The following is a 21,192-nucleotide window of genomic DNA, read 5'->3' as shown; positions in this document are numbered from 1 at the left end:
CATCGCTTAAGAGAATTGGGGCAATGCCGGGGGGCTTTCAGCCATTCTCGCAAATTTAATCACCTTCATATCACTGAAAACAAGAAATTTAGATAACAAGATATTTTGTTGTGCTGTACTGTATGTGTCTGTTATCTACGATCCATGCCTTTCCACAGACGCTGACCGGGTGAGCAGACAGAGCTTCCAGGACCCTCTGTCCTGCCAAAGTCGTGAAGGGTCCCAGCGAAGGGACCCCCTGTCCCGGACCCTCCTCCAGCGGGAATTGACCCCCATTAACCCTCTGAGCGATCCTCTGTCTGTGAGAGGTGACGTGGCCTCCATGTGCTCACAGGACACAGGGAACAGGTCCGAGGCCCTTTACAGAGAGGAAAGGCGCCAGACTCCACTGCCCAGTCTGGAGATGGACATGGCCATGGATAACCAGGGTTATGACAATGAGGCCACAGACAGCTCCTCCACTTGGAGCCCTGAGGTACTGAAGTGAATATGTGAATGTGTTTGTGCAGTCATACATTATGTGTTCAAAGCTGCTGACACTCCTTTCTTATTCATGGATTTGGCTATTTAAGGTAGATTCAGTGTTGACATTGAGTCCAATTGTGCACAGCGTCGTAATTTCCCTAGAAAAGCACTGGCAGACGAATAACGAGCTATTAAGTAGCCATATACAAAGATCACGGCCAGTGTCCACAAAAGATGTGTAAAGCCGTGCCTTTGGACTTTAAAGCGGTGAACCTGAATCCTTTGGAGTGATAATGCAACACTGAACACCTTTGGGATGAGTCTTAGTGCTGAAGCTCCAGTAAAAATCGTGGGGATGAGCTGGAGTGATGAAGCTCTGTTGAGCAGCTTTGGGATCACTTGGAATGATGAAACTCTAATGAACACCACTGGGATGAGTTGGAGTGATGAAGCCCTGTTGATCAGCTCCACTTACTGTATAGCTGCACTTTGTAGTTCTACAGTTACAGACTGTAGTCCATCTGCTTCTCTGATACTTTGTTAGTCCCCTTTTACCCTGTTCTTTAGTGGCCAGGACCCTATGGACCCTCACAGAGCAGGGACTCTTTGGGCGGGGGATCATTCTCAGCACTGCAGTAACACTGCCGTGGTGGTGGTTGTCTGTTAGTGTGTGTTGTGCTGGTCTGAGTGGATCAGACACAGCAGTTCTGCTGGAATTTTTAAACACCTCAGTGTCACTGCTGGACTGAGAATAGTCCACCAACCAAAAATATCCAGCCAACAGCGTCCTGTGGGCAGCGTCCTGTGACCACTGATGAAGGACTAGAGGATGACCAGACTCTGTAACAGTATTGATGAAATACCATGTATCCAGTATTGTGGCTGAGAACTGTGTATGTTATAGCAGAGGCGAAGATGGAGAGGTGTGACAGAGTAGGAAGGTGGTGATTGCATGTTTTAGTTTGTGTTTATTTGTTTGTTTCACCCGTCAATGTGCACCAAACTAAAAGAGCATGTTTGTTTGAAAACCAGCAGGAGCGTTCAGGCAGCAGAAGCTCTCTGTCCCGCCCTGCCACCACCTCGCCCCGCCTCCCCATCTCCAAATGCGGCGACCTCATCGTCGTCCTTGACTACCGGCCCGACACCTTCAAGCTCCTGGTTACCGTGGTAATGGCCCAGGGCATTCCCGACAAGGCCCGGAGCGGCATGGACTCCTGGCAGGTGCACGTGGCCCTGTTGCCGGGAAAACGTCAACGCTACAAGACGGCAGTGCAACGAGGGTCAGCGCCCCGATTTGGGGAAACGTTCCGGTTCTCACGGCTGGAGCTGTCCGAGCTCAGATCATCTGCACTGCGCTTCCGTCTGTACGCGCTGGGCAAGATGAACAGAGACAGAATGATGGGGGAGACCATCTACAGGCTCAGCAAACTCAGCACTGACACAGGACAGATGGAGGCCACACTAGTACTTGAACCTCGCAGCAACCTGAAGGTAAGTGTCCACTTTATCGGAAACACAAAAAGGTAATAATAAATGTCAATAATGAAAGAAAGTGGTATTTGTACTCGTGCTCTGTTCCCTTTATTAGCTCCACTTATCTGTTGTCTAGAGTTAATCAGCCCCCATCTGCCCTGTTCCTCATTGGTCAGTTTCTGGTTGGTTAGGTTCTTTAAGCATTGCCCGCTGAAGGAACAGCAAAAGCAACCGGAAATCTGTCTTTTATGTTGCAGTTGAAGAAATCAAAGCCTCTCAGCAGTAAAGCAGCTTTACTGTTGTACAATAGAATCAACACTGGTTACCATTTTTAACAACATGCTTGTAAAACTAACAGAAAAATCAAGAGAATATGAAAGTTGACTGACAGCACAGTGCTGCTGATTTTTACATGTCAGTGTCACTGCTAGGTTGAGAGTGGCTCTGTGGTCAGAACATGACCATTGATGAAGGGTTAGAGGATGGCTAACAGAAACTGCATCTCAGATGGGCTTCAGTCTCTAACTGTACACCAGCGAAGTGGAGCTACAATGGTAGACTTTCTAATAGAGTAGAACTATGTTGTGGTCTCTCTCTCTCTTTCTCTCTCTCTCTCTCTCTCTCTCTCTCTCTCTCTCTCTCTCTCTCTCTCTCTCTCTAGGCTATTGACTCTCAGGTGTCTCTGAGTGCTCAGAGTGATAGTGCTTCCTCCTGTCAGTCTCTGTCTCATGGTGGAGTTCCTGAGCTGTTGCTGGGTTTGGCCTACAACGCCACCACTGGCCGCCTTTCTGTCGAGGTCATTAAAGGGAGCCACTTCCGCAACCTGGCACTCAACCGGCCCCCAGGTAACGCTCAAACACTACCACTACTAATATTACTACTAGGGGGCAGTCATGGGCTGGAGGTTAGGGAACCAGCCTCATGACCAGAAGGTCGCCGCTTTGATCCCCAGAGCCGACAGTATGTGACTGAAGTGCCCTTGAGCAAGACACCTAACCCCCAACTGCTCTCTGGGCACTGTGGATAGGGATGCCCACCGCTCCAGGCAAGTGTGCTCACTGCCCCCTAGTGTGCGTTTTCACTATTGTGTATGTGGGGTTTCACTGCACGGATGGGTTAGATTCCGGAGGTAAAATTTCCCCGTTGTGGGACTAATAGTGGACATTTACTACTGCTAGTGATAATAATAATAATAGTAATAAAGTATAGCCACAATGATCAGTCTACAGGGTCTGAGCAGTTTGACAAATAGGTCCCACTTTAGCACTTACTGTTTTGTATTTTGGTGACAATAGGACAAACAATTCCTACTCCATAATCACTATGTCTGTATAAATCTAAAAGAACAAAATGACTAATAACAAATAGAATGAAAAGATAAATAAAGAGCATGGTGCTTTTTTAATTGAACACATATTGTACTTTAATAGGTACATATCCTTCATACACACCCACACAAGCTGCAGTCATACCACTATTATTAATGGCCACTGACTTTGAGCTCTGCATGTAAGTCCTTATGAATGCTTTCATTCCAAAATTTGGAATGTTTTCAATAATATAAAACCAATTTTCTTGCAGATGACGTGCAAAATGATTTGAGTGTTGCGCTAGGTGTCTGCAAATCCACAGCACATCATTTGTAGGAAGCTGTTTAGAAAATGAATGTAGATTAGGGCTGGATGATACAGTTAAAAATGTATATCTTGATTTTTTTCCTTTTGGCGATAAACAATATGCATCTCAATGTTCATTTCTTTCTGAGATGTCTTGAGTGATTTTTCTTTCACAAAACCTGTGATTTGAACAAAACAGCCTTTTTGAAGGCAGTGAAAGCAAACAAATTATTGCCAATAGACTCCAAATGTTTATTGCAGTAACAACTAATTACAGATAAATTGATCTATTTAAAAACGAAGTCCTGTATTTCACTGGATGAACTCAAAGACGAAGCTGGGTGCTAAAGTAGGTACATGATCCTTTCCATATTCCATATCAGTCTCTTAGTACATCTAGTCTTATCAAGAGCAGGATATTATTATTAGACATAGTCACTATTAATACAGGGAGATTCACTCAAAAGAGGCCCCAGTAGATTGAAGATGCAGTAAGATCAGAGTCTGTTGGAGTGGATGAGGTGTGGATTGTCCATGGAGATCATCATGATGATGACTCAGAGGTGCAGTGACAAGCCTGTAGACTGATACACCAACACTACTGGCTGTTCAGCAGCCTGATGGCCCGAGTCCGTTTCGGAACCGGCTGATTCTGGACTTTATGCTTTAAACAACATGAATGCAAAAAGTACTGATTTTTACATATGTGAGTATGTGAGTATCCACTACTGCTCATGATGGCTCAATCAGTGCTTCATTACGTTTAATTAGACATGCTGGTGATGGAAATCCATGGGACTGCTGGGGCTTAGAGGAAATGCAGAACTTCTGTTGTTCTAACTTTAACAAAAGATAAAAAAATGCTAATTTTTACTGCTTTTATTCTAATATTATAAAAAACTAAGTTATTATCCAGATAAATGGTTTTAAACAACTTACTTAGGTGCCTAAGACTTATGCACTGTACTGTACTAATTCTCTCTCTGAAACTCTGCCTCATAGATACATATGGCAAACTGACCCTGCTGAACTCCATGGGTCAGGAGATCTCTCGCTGTAAGACGTCGGTGCGGCGTGGGCAGCCCAACCCTGTCTTCAAGGAGACCTTCGTCTTCCAGGTGGCGCTCTTCCAGCTGTCCGATGTCACCCTCATGGTTGCCGTTTACAACCGCCGCAATATGAAACGCAAGGAGATGATTGGCTGGCTGGCGCTGGGCCAGAACAGCAGTGGCGAGGAAGAGGCGCTGCACTGGCAGGACATGAAGGAGAGCAACAACCAGCAAGTCTGCCGCTGGCACACACTCCTGGAGGCCTAACAGAATGAGAGACAGAGCGATGGATGGATGAAGAAAGGGTTGGAAATGGTTGGACACCTGACAGAACACGTAGGCAAAGGGACGCCTGCGGAATCTGGAAGTACCAGATGTTTCTGATGGCCTGCAAAGAACATGTGGTGGTTTATTTAAAGCAAGGGATCACCTAAAGATCAAATTCAGAGTTTTCGGCTTATCACGGAAGTAGTCGATCAGCTAAGACACGTTGAGTGTTAGAAGACTGCTTTTTGTGGTGCTCTTGTAACTTTCATGATATATTCTTCTTCTTATTATTATTGTTATATTTTATATTTTTGCGCACTCGTCCTGGTGTGTTCGAGATCCGATTGGGAATGGTTGATCAGGCATAATGGTGGATATATGTGGCCAAAAAGTTTGAGCAACCTTCTTATGTCAACATGACTGAAGGTCACGAGCAAGATCCTAGCATCTGTAGCAACTGCCTAGCAGCATCTAAGCAACTACCTGGGATAGCATAGCAACTACCTACACACACCCTTAGCAACCTCCTAGCAACATCCCAGCAGAAATATCATAGTAGTGTGTTAGCAACACCTTAGCAACCACCTGGGATACCACTTAAGATACTTTAGCAACTGGATAGCTCAGGGGTTGGCAACATGTGGTATGAAGCTCTTTTACTGCTCTGTTGTGGCTCCACAGCTGAATTAGGTTTGTAGGTAATAATAAAATAATCCTCCTCTACAGTAAAATAAAGCTCTGCTGATCCTTCAACTCAGTTTAACAGTAAATGGTCTTAAACGCTGGAGTTAATGTAGAACTGCTGATTCACCCTTCAACCCTGAAGATCAGCGCAGACGGCTGGTCACCACAGCAACACAGACAACAATCGCGTCTAGTTAGTAGCTAAGGAAAAGGCAAAGAGAGAGATTTAAGATGAGCATCAATAATTTGGAGACGAATGGAATTTCTCTGGCTGGTCTCCTGATACGTTTAACCTGCAATGAGAAACTGACAAACACGAAAAAGTCATGAAGCTGAAGTCGCTTCTCATTTGCCAGCTACTTGTTTGAAGTTTCCTGTTCCACCTTAAAAGGTGCAACAGTTACATCGTGCCGCCTCGGGCACCATTTAAGGTGGAACGGGAAAATTCAAATGACAAGCTGGTTAATGAGAAACAACTTCAGCCTTTAAGATTAAGTGACCCTTATTAGTCCCGCAATGGGGAAATTTCACCTCTGCATTTAACCTGTCCATGGAGTGAAACACCACATACACTAGGGGGCAGTGAGCACACTGGCCCGGAGGGGTGGGCAGCCCAATCTGCAGTGCCTGGGGAGCAGTTGGGGGTTAGGTGTCTTGCTCAAGGACACTTCAGTCATGTGCTGTCGGCTCTGGGGATCGAACCGGCGACTTTCCGGTCACGAGGCTGGTTCCCTAACCTCCAGCCCACGTCTGCCCCTTTCCTGCCAGAGATGCGAGAAATGCAGCTATAGCTGAGCTGAAGCCTAAAGCAGAGCAAAGTAAGTCTGGTTTTTCGTTTATATTGTTAGCCTTTACTAGCACATCAAAGTATACTGAGACAGATTTACAGCCAAGATGGGAAAACATTAAAAATGGGCATTGAATGTTGTGGCTCCCAAGTTGGAGAAAGTGGCTCTTCTTATCGTTTGAGTTGCCGAACCCTGGGTTAGCTAACCTGTTAGCCACAAGCTTCAGTTACTTGTTAGTCTTGTAGCTCCATTGCAGTAAACTTCAGTAAACAAACATGTCTTGGCTGATCGACTGTGTTGTTTAGACTAAGGGGAAAATTTGGCAGCAGGGCCTAAAGTGAAAGTGTTAGCCAGAGTTTGATGTGTTGGTTTGACTGCTGGCATCAGATGAAAGCGCTTGAGCTTGTTAGAGAAAATTTGTTAGCTAGGACATGCAAGTGCACCCTCTTTCTTTCTTTACTGTGTCTGTGGTGTAATTTGCACAGGAAATAATCAGAATAGCTCGTACTTGAGTAGCTATCAGCTCCCATGAAAACAGTTCTGCAACAATATTGTGCTTGTTGGTTGCAAGAACCATGACACCTTGCAACTGCATGCCCCTCACTCAGGGTGAAACAAGGTGAAATCACTGTCTTGTATGCCTGCATATTCCCTTGTAGTCGGTTTGCCAGGTTGAGCCAGTACCACTAGAGGGCAGCAGCGAGAAGCCACGAACTCTAGCGGAGACATAAGCTGGCAAATACTAAAACAGACAAATGTGTACATTAGGAACATTCACTGTGAAAGTGTTTGAGGAGAAACGCATTTTGCCTCAGTGCTTTTTGTATCAACCCTGCTGCATTGGAAGTGATGAAATATACACCAGTCAGGCGTAACATTAGGACCACCTCCTCGTTTCTACACTCATTGTCCACTTTATCAGCTCCACTTACTGTATAGCTGCACTTTGTAGTTCTACAGTTACAGACTGTAGTCCATCTGTTTCTCTGATACTCTGTTACCCTGTTCTTCAGTGGTCAGGACCCCCATGGACCCTCACAGAGCAGGTACTATTTGGGTGGTGGATCATCCTCAGCACTGCAGTAACACTGACGTGGTGGTGTGTTAGTGTGGGTTGCGCTGGTCTGAGCTGGTCTGAGAGTTCTTAAACACTGTGTCCACTCACTGTCCACTCTAATAGACACTCCTACCTTGTCGGTCCACCTTGTAGATGTAAAGTGAGAGACGACAGCTCATCTGCTGCTGCACAGTTTGTGTTGGTCATCCTCTAGTCCTTCATCAGTGGTCACAGGACACTGTTGGCTGGATATTTTTGGTTGGTGGACTATTCTCAGTCCAGCAGCAACACTGAGGTGTTTAAAAACTCCAGCAGCACTGCTGTGTCTGATCCACTCAGACCAGCGCAACACGCACTAACACACCACCACCACGTCAGTGTTACTGCAGTGCTGAGAATGATCCACCACCCAAATAGTACCCGCTCTGTGAGGGTCCATGGGGGTCCTGACCCCTGAAGAACAGTGTAACAGATTATCAGAGAAACAGATGGACTACAGTCTGTAACTGTAAAGTGGACAATGAGTGACATGTTTTGCCTGATCTGTGAATCTGTTATTCCATTAAAGTTGCACTGTGTACGATTAAACATGCTACGTCGCTGAAATGGGAGTGTAGTGACAGCATAGTGGCCGTCGCTTAAACTCTCCTAGCTTTACTTTCGCCTACACTCTTTAAAAGATGGTTCTTCAAGGGTTCTTTACTAAAGAAAATGGTTCTTTGTAGAACCTTGAACTATATAGAAGCCTTTGCATGATTAATTGTTCTTCGGATTGATTGAAAATGTGCATGAATGTGCTATAGACAGTTCTATATAGAACCCTTTTGAAAAGGGTTCTGAGTAGCTCGCAAGAGGGTTTTTAAGTTGTTACAAGCTTGACACTAATGATAAGAAGAACACTCAGGGTGCTATTTAGAACCATTTTCAGAAAGGTTATATGTCGTAGAACCTATATTTCATGCAAAGAACCCTTTACTGATACAAAGACGTCTTTGAGTGTTCATGGTTCTATGTAGAACCATTTTCACAAAGGTTCTATATAGAACCATCTACAGCACATTCTGCGTCAATCTGAAGAACCCTTTCGTGATTCAGAGAGCCTGCAACAAACCAAATGCTTCTTTAGGTGTTTATGGTTCTATAAAAAAACATTTTCTTTACTAAAGAAGAACCCTTGAAGAACCATCTTTTGTCAGGGTGTATCATTGAAAGCCTCTTATTAAATGTGGCGGATGATTCGGAAAAATGTGCCCGGTTCCCAGATTAAAGTTCTCCAGGGCTGCGCAGAGCCAGTGACCTTACCTGCAGGTACATGTTTTCACCAGAGAGGGCGCCAAATCCCTAAAACGTACATAGTGCTGCTTTAACTATTTCATTTTCCATCCTGCTTCATATTAGGCTGACAAACTGTTATCAGTACTCAATACAAACAGTGCTGCAAGCATATTTAGGCTAAAGTGCTCAACGTCTTTTTAAATATGTCGCGCTAGTTTTACAGCTGTGGCTGCTTCTTTCCCAGCGGTGCTGCCTGTAGGAAAACCAGTTACTGCTGCATATCTGATGTTGCTGCTTAGCATCACAGCTGTTAACGTTGTTTCGTAACCTGTTATCACGTCGTTCACCACTTTACACAATATATTATGTTATGTAAAGGTAGATTAGCAGGACCACCGTAGTGTAGGCCTATGAGAATATGACTTCCCCACTTTGTGTCCACTTTGTGTTTAAGCCTAAATCAAGATTCAGCTTCCTTCTGCGTTTTGGATTCAGCAGTGTCTGCAAGAAAACAGGTGGAGGAGCTTGGGTGAGGTGGTCAAGGACATCCTTACGGACAATAAGAACCTTCCTTTTTATCCAGGCTCCTGCTTCTTTTCCTTTGGTTTTGGGTCATAAACACGATGCTACCCTACAGTTAACAAAGACCCTGGATACCATATTCATGATAAATGAGCGAGCATGTTTATGCAGATGAATATCTTCCAAGTAGATCTGCATGGAAATCAGGTTTATGGTGCGTTAGGATGAACCTTATCAACTCAAGTCGGAAACCAGTGTGTCATTACCACAGATCAGGCATAACATCATGAGCACCTCCTTGTTTCTGCGCTCATTGTCCATCTTATCAGCTCCTCTTACTGTATAGCTGCACTCTGTAGTTCTACAGTTACAGACTGTAGCCCGTCTGTTTCTCTGATACTCTGTTACCCTGTTCTTCAGTGGTCAGGACCCCCATGGACCCTCACAGAGCAGGTACTGTTTGAGTGGTGGATCATTCTCAGCACTGCAGTAACACTGACGTGGTGGTGGTGTGTTAGTGTGGGTTGCGCTGGTCTGAGTGGATCAGACACAGCAGTGCTGCTGGAGTTTTTAAGCACTGTGTCCACTCACTGTCCACTCTATTAGACACTCCTACCTTGTCAGTCCAGCTTGTAGGTGTAAAGCCAGAGACGACAGCTCATCTGCTGCTGCACAGTTTGTGGTGGTCATCCTCTAGTCCTTCATCAGTGGTCACAGGACGCTGTTGGGTGGTTGTTTTTGGGTGGTGGACTATTCTCAGTCCAGCAGAGACACTGAGGTGTTTAAAAACTCCAGCAGCACTGCTGTGTCTGATCCACTCGTACCAGCGCAACACACACTAACACACCACCACCACCACCACGTCAGCATCACTGCAGTGCTGAGAATGATCCATCACCCAAATAGTACCTGCTCTGTGAGGGTCCATGGGGGTCCTGACCACTGAAGAACAGGGTAACAGAGTATCAGAGAAGCAGATGGACTACAGTCTGTAACTGTAGAACTACAAAGAGCAGCTATACAGTAAGTGGAGCTGATAAACTGGGCGATGAGCGTAGAAACAAGGCGGTGGTCATTATGTTACGCCTGATCTGTGTATATTTGATGAGATGGACCAGTGACATCACTGATTGTCTTCGGACCAATGACTGGGCATACAACTGTATATACTGTCACTGGTGTCAGGCACTTGAGAGCAACTTCCTTGTATGTCTTCCAAGGTAATTCCAGAGTTTATGAGTTTCCAAGGCCTGTCCGAATGCACCGTTAATTCCGCCCTTCTGCCACACCGGCTTCCACCAATCTATGGTATCTGATGAGCTGGACGAAGTGCATATTGGGATCCAGAGTTTTAGGTTGGAGCTGACCTTGGCAGGAAGGTGTCTGCAAGACACACTACAATAGTCACCACTATTGTAAAGCAATAGAAGTGCATGGGAAAGGAGAACATTACTGTGATTTGCTTTTACAGCTCCAGCTGTCCTTTACCTAGAACAGCTCGTATTGTGCCCTCTTATCTCGTCTCCAGGAAGTGACGTCTCAGCGGAGAGCTGATCGACTCATTTAACTTGGAGTGCTCTCTGCTGTACCGCTCATCATTGTGGGTCCGGCGGTGACCGCTGCCTTGTGATTGCATGAACAGACGTTTAATTGTAGACCTGTGATTAGCTGACTGTTATTTCTCACACCTCAAGCTTAGAAGCACTTCAGAGCTGAGTTCTCATTGATCAGGAGCTTTTTTGGAAAGAGGTGGAGGAAAATCAGTTCACATACAATTACACTTGTGTGTAGTGAGTTCTCACAACTACACATGGAGTTTCAAGTCATTCTGGTTTGTCTTAACGAAAATAGCACCTTCTTCTTTGCCAAGTGTGATAGAATCATAAGTCAAAATAGGCAAAATAGGCAAAAAGACTGTTGACTGCAGTGTTTACAGCCAGTTTAATTCCCAAATTCATCACATGTTGATCATTTTAATCCCTCCAGTCGTTATTAGCTTCATAACGTTATATGACAAGTCAGAGTCATACTGTTATAACTGTTTATAACTCTACATTTTGGCTCTTGATGTGTATAGCCTTTATATGCCTCCATACTAACTAAAATTTCATTATTTTGACCGCTGTCAAGTGTCAGACCATCTGCAAACATATCAATTTTTTTTTCTCATGACCGCAAAGACTATATGTCATGTGTTTGTGCGTGGCTGGAGCTGTGTACTATATACAGTACTGTGCAAAAGTCAGAGACCCCCCCTTTCAAATTTTTAATTTGAAAACGGTCATTAAAGGCAATGACAAATGAACATTGACAGCAGAACAAATACACCCCTCACTTCAGTTCCCCTTCAGAAGCTCCGCTCTCCAAATTCATGGACGTGCAGTGATCAACACTTGGCTGGCAAACTTTTAGATCTTCGTGGCCATGAAACCCTTCACAAACATTGTATTTGCTGTGATATAACAGAGTGAACAATGACACAGCAAGTAATGTAACTGACGTTAGCTTGGTTGTGGGTTAGTAAACTGTCGCTACAATTGCTGATGTGAAGCAAACTAGTTGCTACCACGAACATTAGCAAGGGGGACAGACCAATACAGTCCTATTGGTTCTGTGAATCAGCAAGAATAAGCTAATGTGACCCACCAAGGTCACAGAAACAGATCGGCCTCCTCATCCGTTTTCATGCCGTTCAACTGGATGAAGCTCAAGTCAGTGCAGCAGGAACATTCAGGGCTTTTCTCGGCCTTCTCACCTTCTGACACTGCATGGAGTTCAGCTTGTGGCCGTTCCGCCCGGGTCCTGTACATGAGCGCCCCTTGTTGCTGATTGGCTGGAACAGTTTTGTGTGTCTCGGTCTGAGATGCTTCGTTTAGGCCTGTGTACTAACACTGGATATTTTTCCAGTGCGCACACAGAATGGAGAGCTAGCTGAATGTGGGGAGATGTTCGCTGAATTTGACCCAAAAGTGTACTGGGTTAAAATCATATACTCACCTAACTCACAGTAGTTACATTATTCATTTTTCAGTGTCTGATAAAAAGCAGAAAGTTATTGGACCTCATTCACCAATATCTTTCTATGAAAGCCGCTACGAAAATGTCTACTACAGATTTATGACGTCCTTAAACAGCAGAACTGTTCTCACCCTTGTGCTCTTAAGTGTGTGTAGATTTTGTTCTTACCTAAGAAGAAAACACTGGTGGATGTCAGAGTCTTCGTGAAAATGGCGTAAGTGGGTTTGAAGAAGAAATTTCTTCTTAACAATGGTGGGCGAATGAAGCCCATTGTCGCTGTGCAGAGAAAAACATGTATATCCATTTTTTTAATATTTCCTTTTCTGTGTCATTTGAGAACAGCGGCTTTACGTTGTGTGAAAAATTCATGAAATGAAATGCTCCAAGATTTGTGTTTAATATGTTTGTGTTGATATGTTTAACATAAAATCACACAGACGCCTCGACGAATGACAATAATATCACAATTTTCAGCATTTTGTGTGTCTCTCTTTCCCTTTATTCCACCATCCACTCTTTTCAGGAGACTCCCTTTCAGTTTCTCTGTAGACACGCCTCCAAAGTTCAGTCTGAGAAGCTGGTTCATTTTCTGAAGTAATCAAACCCATTCAGTGGTGCTGAGGTCTGGACTCTGGGGTGGTCAGGTGGTCAGTCCATCGTCCAGCTTCTTTGTTTGGCGTGTCCGTCTCCTTTTCTCAGCGAGGTTCCTCTTGATCAGCTACACGTCCTTTCAGACCCACAGCGCTGAGTGGTCTTCTCACAGTGGAAGGATGGACAGAAACACCTGTGGATGTTTTCAGACCTGAAGCAGCTTGATTTTCTCTTCTCTCTCAGAGACGAAAGCTTTCAGTGCTGTTTATCTGATTTGGGCAGTGTTGGTGTCGACCAGGTCTTCCAGGTGGTTGTTAGGATCCCATTTTTTCTGTAGCTTTTAATTAATTTTTCAGCTTTTGTTTTGGAGACTCCTGTTTTTTCTCTTTGCCTTTCCCATTCCTTATGCAAGTGGATTATATATCCTCAAAAATATCTCCTGAAAACTGAATAACATGTATATAATGTATGTTTTGATTGGAAATTAAGCAGAAGGATGGTCTCTGACTTGTGCACAGTACCGTATATATCCACAAAAAAATCAAACAAGGTCCACGTCTAAAAAAAAACTCATCTTTTATACCGCATGTTTAAGATGTATAGGAATATGAAGTGCCTGTGCAATATTACAGAGCATATATGAAAATGTTGCATTTATAATACAATAGGCTGTATTAGGCCAGCATGAAATGTGTGGAATTTGTCCAGAATCGTCTGCATGGATCTCAGCATTGTAAAGTCAGCTCTACACCTGACACTGCCTGTAATGCAGATGCATGAACATGTGTGCTGTTCCTGTGGTTTTGTAGATTAAAAATCCATATATTTTGTCTATCAGTGCACATGTGGTTATTTTTTAACTTCTTGAAAGTCCAAGTGAGAGAATGAACTGGTGTTACTCAGTGGTGGTTCAGTCTTGGGGTCCAGGAATGAGGGTTTAGGGCAAAATGCAATGAAATAGATTAAGTGGCGACTTTAGTTTCTGACCACATTGTCGCTCTTGGCTGGATATTTTGGGGTTGTGGTCCACTCTCAACCAATTCATGTATTTGTGTGAGTGTGTGTGTGTGTATATATAACAACAAAACCTTGTATCTCCATTTTTTGTGTTTTTCAGTTTTTGACGTAATGTGAAAATGCCTGTTACTCCTTTAATGGTTACTGGTAAAAAATCTCCGGTTCCTTTGACTTACATTAAAGCTAAAGTAGTTTTTTTCAGTCTCCAAGTTTTGGAGATGCAAGGTTTTCTCCTGACAATAGCAATACACACACACACACACACACACACACACACACACACACACACACACACACACACACACATATATATATATATATATATATATATAAGCGGCTTAGAAAATGGATGGATGGATGGATATATATATATATAGATAGATAGATATAAACAAAAAGAGAGAAGAGAGAGAGAGAGAGAGAGAGAGAGAGAGAGAGAGAGAGAAACAGTAAAAGACAGAAAGTGAAAAGAGAGAGTTTGTGTGTGTGTGTGTGTGTGTGTGTGCGTGCGTGTGCGTGTGCGTGTGCGTGTGTGTGTGTGTGTGTGTGTGTGTGTGTGCGTATTAAGGGCGACGCGAGAAGAATGGAGCCTGGCGCAGCGTCACGGTTACCTAGCGACTCTCCTAGCAACAGGCAACATCTGTTCCTGCGAGGGCCAATCAGGAGGCGCCGGGGCGCGTGTTATTGCTCGCCGTTGCGAGGTGATATTTTAAGAGCACTGTGTTCTTCACGGAACCGGAGCGACCGCGCGCGCAGCGGACAGCGAATACTCTTATCATCGACTTTGGGCTCGAGGCCGCTTCTGGGAGAGATTATGAACCGCTGAGCTGCGCGGCCCGCAGGCAGCGGCGTGACGGGACTGCTGACCCCGCTCTTTAACGGGGCTGCTCGGATCTGTTAGTCAGGTGCGCCGCGCCGAGCGAAGCCCTGGCGGTTTGTTTACGAATCCTTTGAACTCGAATTTGAAATTTGAAAAACGCTCAACTCGAAAACCGTTAACGAGTAACGCGCAGAGCCAATCCGCTGGACGCCGCGCCGCTGAGCCGCTGAGCCGCTGCAGCTCAAACCCGAGCGCAGCTCGTTAAAGAAACCTGCTGTTCGTTTGGATTCGCAGGCTCGTCTGTCCGGCCGGTGTCGCCTAATGAGGAGGTGAGTACTGAGCCATTAAACCGCCCGTTAGTCTGAGAACAAGCCAGACTTCATTAACGGCTCATTGAACGGTGACCCGGGCAGCGGCCGGTAGAGCTGCCGGAACCCCGAGTTATTACACCGGGCTGTAACTGGAACAGTGGCCGCTGACAACCAAGAGCATTTATTAGGCTAAATCAAGAGGTAGTAGTGTCTGTCTGTCTGTCTATCTATCTATCTATCTATCTATCTATCTATCTATCTATCTATCTATCTATCTATCTGTCTGTCTGTCTGTCTGTCTGTCTGTCTGTCTGTCTGCCTGTCTATCTATCTATCTATTTCTCTTTTTTCCTAGTTGTTGGAGGACGTGTGTTAGAGAGTGGAGCAATGTTCAGGTGAACAGAGCAGTGGTCAGAAAGGTGTGTGTGCTGCAGCCCTCAGGTAAATACCACACACACACACACGCACACACAAACACACACGCACACATACATACATGCATACACACACACGCACACACACACATACACGCACACACATACATACACACACACGCACAAACACACACACACGCACACAAAGATACACATACACACAAACACACACACACGTACACAAGTACACACACATACATACACACACACGCACACGTACAGACACGCACAAATACACACACACATACACACAAACACATACACACATACACACACACACACACACACACACACATACACAAGTACACACACACACACACACACAAGTACACACACACACACACACACACACACACACACACACACACACACATCAGGAAAGGTCTCCTTGTTGGTGTTGCTGCCTGACCCGCTGATCATAGTCTAATCCCTGAAGTGACTAAATAGTTGCATTTTTACAATGATTTGCTTTTTTTAATATAAAATGCTCTGTTTAGATGTAAATATCTTAGACACTGGGAGGAATTTGTAGGTGTTTTATTTAACATTTTACATTTCTTGAGAACTGTAAGAAAGTTTTAATTGGTACAAAGCACAATGGACCATTTTTTGTCTGGAGATTTGATCCCTCCTTTTTTATGTGACACGGTCTGGATACTATTAAAACTGACCAATATCGCGGTTAAAACTGATCAATATTTAGATTAAAACTGATCAATATTTAGATTAAAACTGACCAATATCGAGGTTAAAACTGATCAATATTTAGATTAAAACTGATCAATATTTAGATTAAAACTGACCAATTTCGAGGTTAAAACTGATCAATATTTAGATTAAAACTGATCAATATTTAGATTAAAATTGATCAATATTGTGAGTAAAACTGACCAATATTGCGATTAAAACTGACCAATATTACGATTAAAACTGATCAATATTGTGATTAAAACTGACCACTATCACGGTTAAAACTGATCAATATTTAGATTAAAACTGATCAATATTGTGATTAAAACTGACCAATATCGCGGTTAAAACTGATCAATATTTAGATTAAAACTGATCAATATTGTGATTAAAACTGACCAATATCGAGGTTAAAACTGATCAATATTTAGATTAAAACTGATCAATATTTAGATTAAAACTGACCAATTTCGAGGTTAAAACTGATCAATATTTAGATTAAAACTGATCAATATTTAGATTAAAATTTATCAATATTGTGAGTAAAACTGACCAATATTGCGATTAAAACTGACCAATATTATGATTAAAACTGACCAATATTACGATTAAAACTGATCAATATTGCGATTAAAACTGATCAATATTTAGATTAAAACTGATCAATATTTAGATTAAAACTGATCAATATTGCGGTTAAAACTGACCAATATTGGGATTGAAATGCAGTCATTTTCTATAAATTAAGTTACAGGCCTGTTTTGTTTTGCCCCAGAAGACCAGTCAGACAACCGGTTAGCTGTGATGCCTGTGATGTCACATATGCAGAACACAGGTGTTTTATTGCTTCTGATTGGTCTAACTCAGAGATCGGCGTCATGAGGCTGTGGAGCTGCTCTTTAACTGCCCTGTTGTGGCTCCACTGCAGAATCAGATCAGTGGGTAATAATAAAACAATCCTCCTCTACAGTAAAATAAAGCTCTGCTGGTCCTTCAACACAGTTTAGCAGTAAATGGTCTTAAACGCTGGAGTTAATGTAGAACTGCTGATTCACCCTGAAGATTAGCTCGCAGACTGCCGGTCACCATAGCAACGCAGAGTAGTAGTAGTAGTAGGCTAGTAGGCTCGTAGCCAATGAAAAGTAATAGCACTTATAATCACTCCAGCTGGTTTCCTGATGCGTTTAATCTGCAACGAGAAACTGACAAACACCAAAAAGCCACAAAGCTGGGATCAGCTGCTAACTCACCAGTGTGTTGTTCGAATTCTCCCGTTCCACCTTAAATTGTGCAGCAGTTACATTCTGGCGCCTCAGGCACCATTTAAGGTGGAACACGATAAGTCAAACAAGAAGCTGGTGAATGAGAAGCGACTTCAGCCGCGTAAAAAATCAAACGCCGAGAGACGTTTTCAAGAAACTGGTCTACTGTTGCGGGAAAGGTTTCCTGCCGGAGATGCGAGAAAAGCAGCTATAGCTGAGCTACAGCTTAAATCAGAGCAAAGAGAGTCTGTGTTTTTGTTTATATTATATACTTTTCTAGTATATCAACACATGCTGAGATATATTTACAGCCAAGATGGTAGAATGGACGTGAAATATTGTGGCTCTCAAGGGGGTTTGGTTTTCTAACAGCCCCTGGTCTAACTCATCTACAGGCAGCTTACAGGCTCTGAGTATTTATTTATTTATTTTAATTTCAAATTTATTAAGATAGCATCGTTGACAAGCTATTATGTAATAAAAACGCAGCTCTTGAGTTTTGAAAATCGCCCGCTTTCAAATTGGGATTTTGATGTAAAAACATTTCAACTTTCAGCTCTATTTTAAGAATTTAATCTCAAAAACCGTGTTAAAATTGTAAATACGTGCACCGTCACGAGTCCACAGAGGTCACTTTGTTTGAAATATTACACATCATAACTAACTTGATGCTTCAGATTTGAGGTGGCTAGCGGACGCAGAACTGGACTAAGTCCAGTTTGCTTATTTCCCTCAGGATCTTCCCGCTGAGTGCGCCCTAATCGGTCAACAACGTCGAAAGTCGCCTACTTTAAGAGGAAGTATGCGGAAGAGGAGGATGTCCAAGGAGGCCTACAGGGATATTTACAAAAAGTGAGAGCTCCAGTTTTCACGCTTCTGCTTTTAATTACACCTTCCCCTCCTCTTTAACTCTGCGTCCAAAACCGTGAATTATCACTCTCCTCTCACTCGTGATCTTCTTTAGCGCGACAGGTTAGCAGAAAATCTCATTTGCACGCTTTCCCATTGGCCCACATGTAAGCCGAGACATGCCCGGTGTCAGACGTTTGCTTCTTTTGGAGCTACAAGGCTGATGTGTCTAACTCAGTGGAGGTGCAACAATACACATATTTTCAGGTTCTGTATGATTTTCCATACTGAGGCCGAGGTTTGATTCAGTTTTAGATATTTTATGTGTTTAAAACGTCTTGATTACGCAAAACTGCTATTGTAGACCACACAGGGCCCAGTTTTCCAAAAGCATCTCACTGGTTCTTTAAATGATTAACAATAGCAGAACCCTTTTTGGTACTATAGATGTTCTTTAAAGAACAACATACAACAGGTTTTCTGTCATAGAGAAGAACCATTTAACCGTTCCTGCATTAAAATGGTTCTTCCAGTGTGTCGCTGCTGTCGGAAGAAAACCTCGTATCTCCATTTTTGTCGTTTTTCAGTTTTTGCAATAATTAAAAAATGCCTGTTGTGCTTTACGTTGTCTGTACATTTCATGACAAATGGACCAAAAGAAACGGCCCAAAATGACTTGGCAAAAATTCTGGTTCCATTGACTTACATTAAAAGTAAAGTAAGTTTTTCCTTCTCCTGTAAAGTTACCGTTTTGGAGATACAAGATTTTTTATTCCAATAATGACGATATATACTTAAAGTGTAAGTAAGTGATTCTTCTTTAATCCCACAAATGGGGAAATTCCACATCTGCATTTAACCCATCCGTGAAGTGAAACACCACATACACACTAGTGAATACATACACTCAGGGGCAGCCCTATCCACAGCATGAGGGGAGTAATTGGGGGTTAGGTGTCTTGCTCTTGAAGGACACCTCAGTCATGGACTGTCAGTACTGGGGATCAAACCGGTGACCTTCTGGTCACAGGACCAGTTCCCTAACCTCCACCCCAAGACTGCCCCAAAGTACTTTAAGTTAACGTACATACATGATCAACAGTTCTATACAGAACTATCTTTAAAGGATGGAAGATGCTAAATTAAAGTTCTCTAATAGAAATGTATTCATCAGAAATGTTTTCACTGCCTGTCGCTCTCTAACAAAATAACCCTCAAAATTCGCTTCAGGTCATAAACTCTTCAGAAAATATCACAGTCATGTAAGTGTGGGCGTGTGCCTTGCATAAGCCCTTCCCCCTTCCCGCCCACTTTACTCTGACAGAATGCACTCAGGTGCCTAGTTTTGACAGTTAACAGGGTTTTCTGGGAAAGATGGCACATAGTATCAACACTAAGGCTTTACCTTTACATTTTTTCCAGTGCTGTATTTGAAATCGTTGTAGCATTACAGAGATCTCAGAAATCTATGCCAGACATATCTCGGCCGATCGACTACTTTCAGAAAATGGTGAACGTTTTGTATATATCACTTTTTTCATCTCTGTCCCGGCAGCACCTGATCTTGCACGAGGAGCGCAGCTGCATCTTGCGTCTCTCGCTGCAGAAACTGCGTTTCCTGGACGATCCCGAGGCCTACCTGCGCCGCTCCGTCCTCATCAACAACCTGCTGCGCAAGATCCACCTGGACGAGGATCAGCGTGAGCGAGAGAGGCAGAGGAATGAAGAGGAGGAAGAGAGGGGTCCGGCCTCGCAGAGACTGTTCTACATGGGCTGCAAGAGGCTGAAGGTGGTGGTGGCAGAATGCTGCTCGCAAACCTTCGGCCTCCAGGAGCTCCAGCCGTACAGCCTGCTGCAGTACGCCGCCTCCCCGGCCTCGTGCCCCTGCGGCCTGGCAGGCTGTCCCGCTCTGCCTCCTGACCACAGACCTCCAATACTGCTCTACCGGCTCAGTGATAACTGATGATGTCCCAGTCCGTTTAAGCATGAGGTGAATGTTTGAGCTTGGGTTGACTGAATGCTGGAGCACTCAGCGCGTACTTAAACGGACTGGGACATCATCAATCGTCATTGAGCTGGTAGAGCAGTATTGGAGGTCCGTTGTCAAGAGGCCGTTCGTTTAAGCTTCTTTAAGCGCAGCATTTGTAGCTGCCAGCCTGTGACTTGAAGCAAACGCCAAGTTGTTGGTGGCACGTTGCAGAGAAAAGAAGGTGGGTTTGGGGCCCCAGCTTTAGAAAACAAGCTCAGAGTCGTGCCTGGGGCTGCACCTTCGGCGAATCAGGGTCTGCTTTCTTTTCCTACAGAAAAAAAAAACATGGACTACTTCACTCAAGCCTAACTGCCTCTTATTGATCTTAAATGCAAGACCTTTAGGACTTTTATTTTGCTTTTTAAAAAAAAAAAAAGATATATCACCTATCTAAGCATTTTTTCAGGGATTGAAAAAAAAGAAAAATAAAGCCATGCACTTTGTGTCTGTGTAAGTAAAAACAGTGTCAGGTGTTGCTTAACGAAATGGAAACGTGGCAGTTGTTTCGCTTTGTGAGCCACAAATTCCAAACAAAGATATTATTATATATGTGATCCTGCTATGGCGTATAATATGAGGGCTGTGTGTCTGTGAGGTTCAGCCTAAAAGCCTAGTTATTGATAAAACACATTTGGAGGACTTTAGGAAGCAGCTGTTGTCAGTGAGACGGCTAATGGAACTCTGCTGCTCTCTAGTGTTGACATCCTGGATTGTCAGCAAGAGCAGCTGGAATTGAAGGCCGCCCACTTTTTGGGCTTTTACCAAAGTCGTCCATTCTGGTTCTGTTTTGTAGATTTGTTGAAAAGATTTCTTTTTCCAGAAGTGGAAATCCAGCTGGATAGCTTTTGGGAAAACTAGATCTGGAAAGAAGTGGGTTGCCTTTTCCCCCCTCCCATACGACTCAGACACAACTATTCGACTTATATGAGCAGCACCAGGTCTGGCTGTTCATTCTGTCTGTCTTTTCTCAGTTCT

The 21,192-nt window shown here is 43.7% G+C and overlaps 1 protein-coding gene and 1 long non-coding RNA gene across 4 annotated transcripts in view; both read left to right on the top strand.

The window, feature by feature from the left end:
• The window catches only part of syt16 (synaptotagmin XVI), a 48,530-nt gene extending 42,908 nt beyond the window's left edge, over window positions 1-5,622 (top strand). For 2 of the 3 annotated variants that reach the window (XM_017683381.2, XM_017683383.2), the window contains exons 4-7: window positions 159-475; window positions 1,498-1,956; window positions 2,600-2,783; window positions 4,557-5,622. In XM_017683381.2, the coding sequence (XP_017538870.1) occupies window positions 159-475; window positions 1,498-1,956; window positions 2,600-2,783; window positions 4,557-4,870 (1,274 nt within the window). In that variant the 3' untranslated portion in view covers window positions 4,871-5,622. The remainder of the gene's footprint in view (window positions 1-158; window positions 476-1,497; window positions 1,957-2,599; window positions 2,784-4,556) is intronic. The other variant, XM_037538344.1, reaches the window with a different exon arrangement.
• Window positions 5,623-14,511: 8,889 nt separating this feature from the next.
• On the top strand, window positions 14,512-20,652 carry LOC119263458. Its single transcript, XR_005130278.1, has 4 exons — window positions 14,512-14,971; window positions 15,309-15,394; window positions 18,076-18,191; window positions 19,744-20,652. It is a non-coding gene; the product is annotated as an uncharacterized LOC119263458 (long non-coding RNA).
• The last annotated feature ends 540 nt before the right edge of the window (window positions 20,653-21,192 follow it).

The sequence above is a fragment of the Pygocentrus nattereri genome, chromosome 5, assembly GCF_015220715.1.
Source record: "Pygocentrus nattereri isolate fPygNat1 chromosome 5, fPygNat1.pri, whole genome shotgun sequence".
NCBI lineage: Eukaryota > Metazoa > Chordata > Actinopteri > Characiformes > Serrasalmidae > Pygocentrus > Pygocentrus nattereri.
The sequence above is the reverse complement of the archived record's forward strand: the minus strand, read 5'-3'. Positions and strand labels throughout refer to the sequence as shown.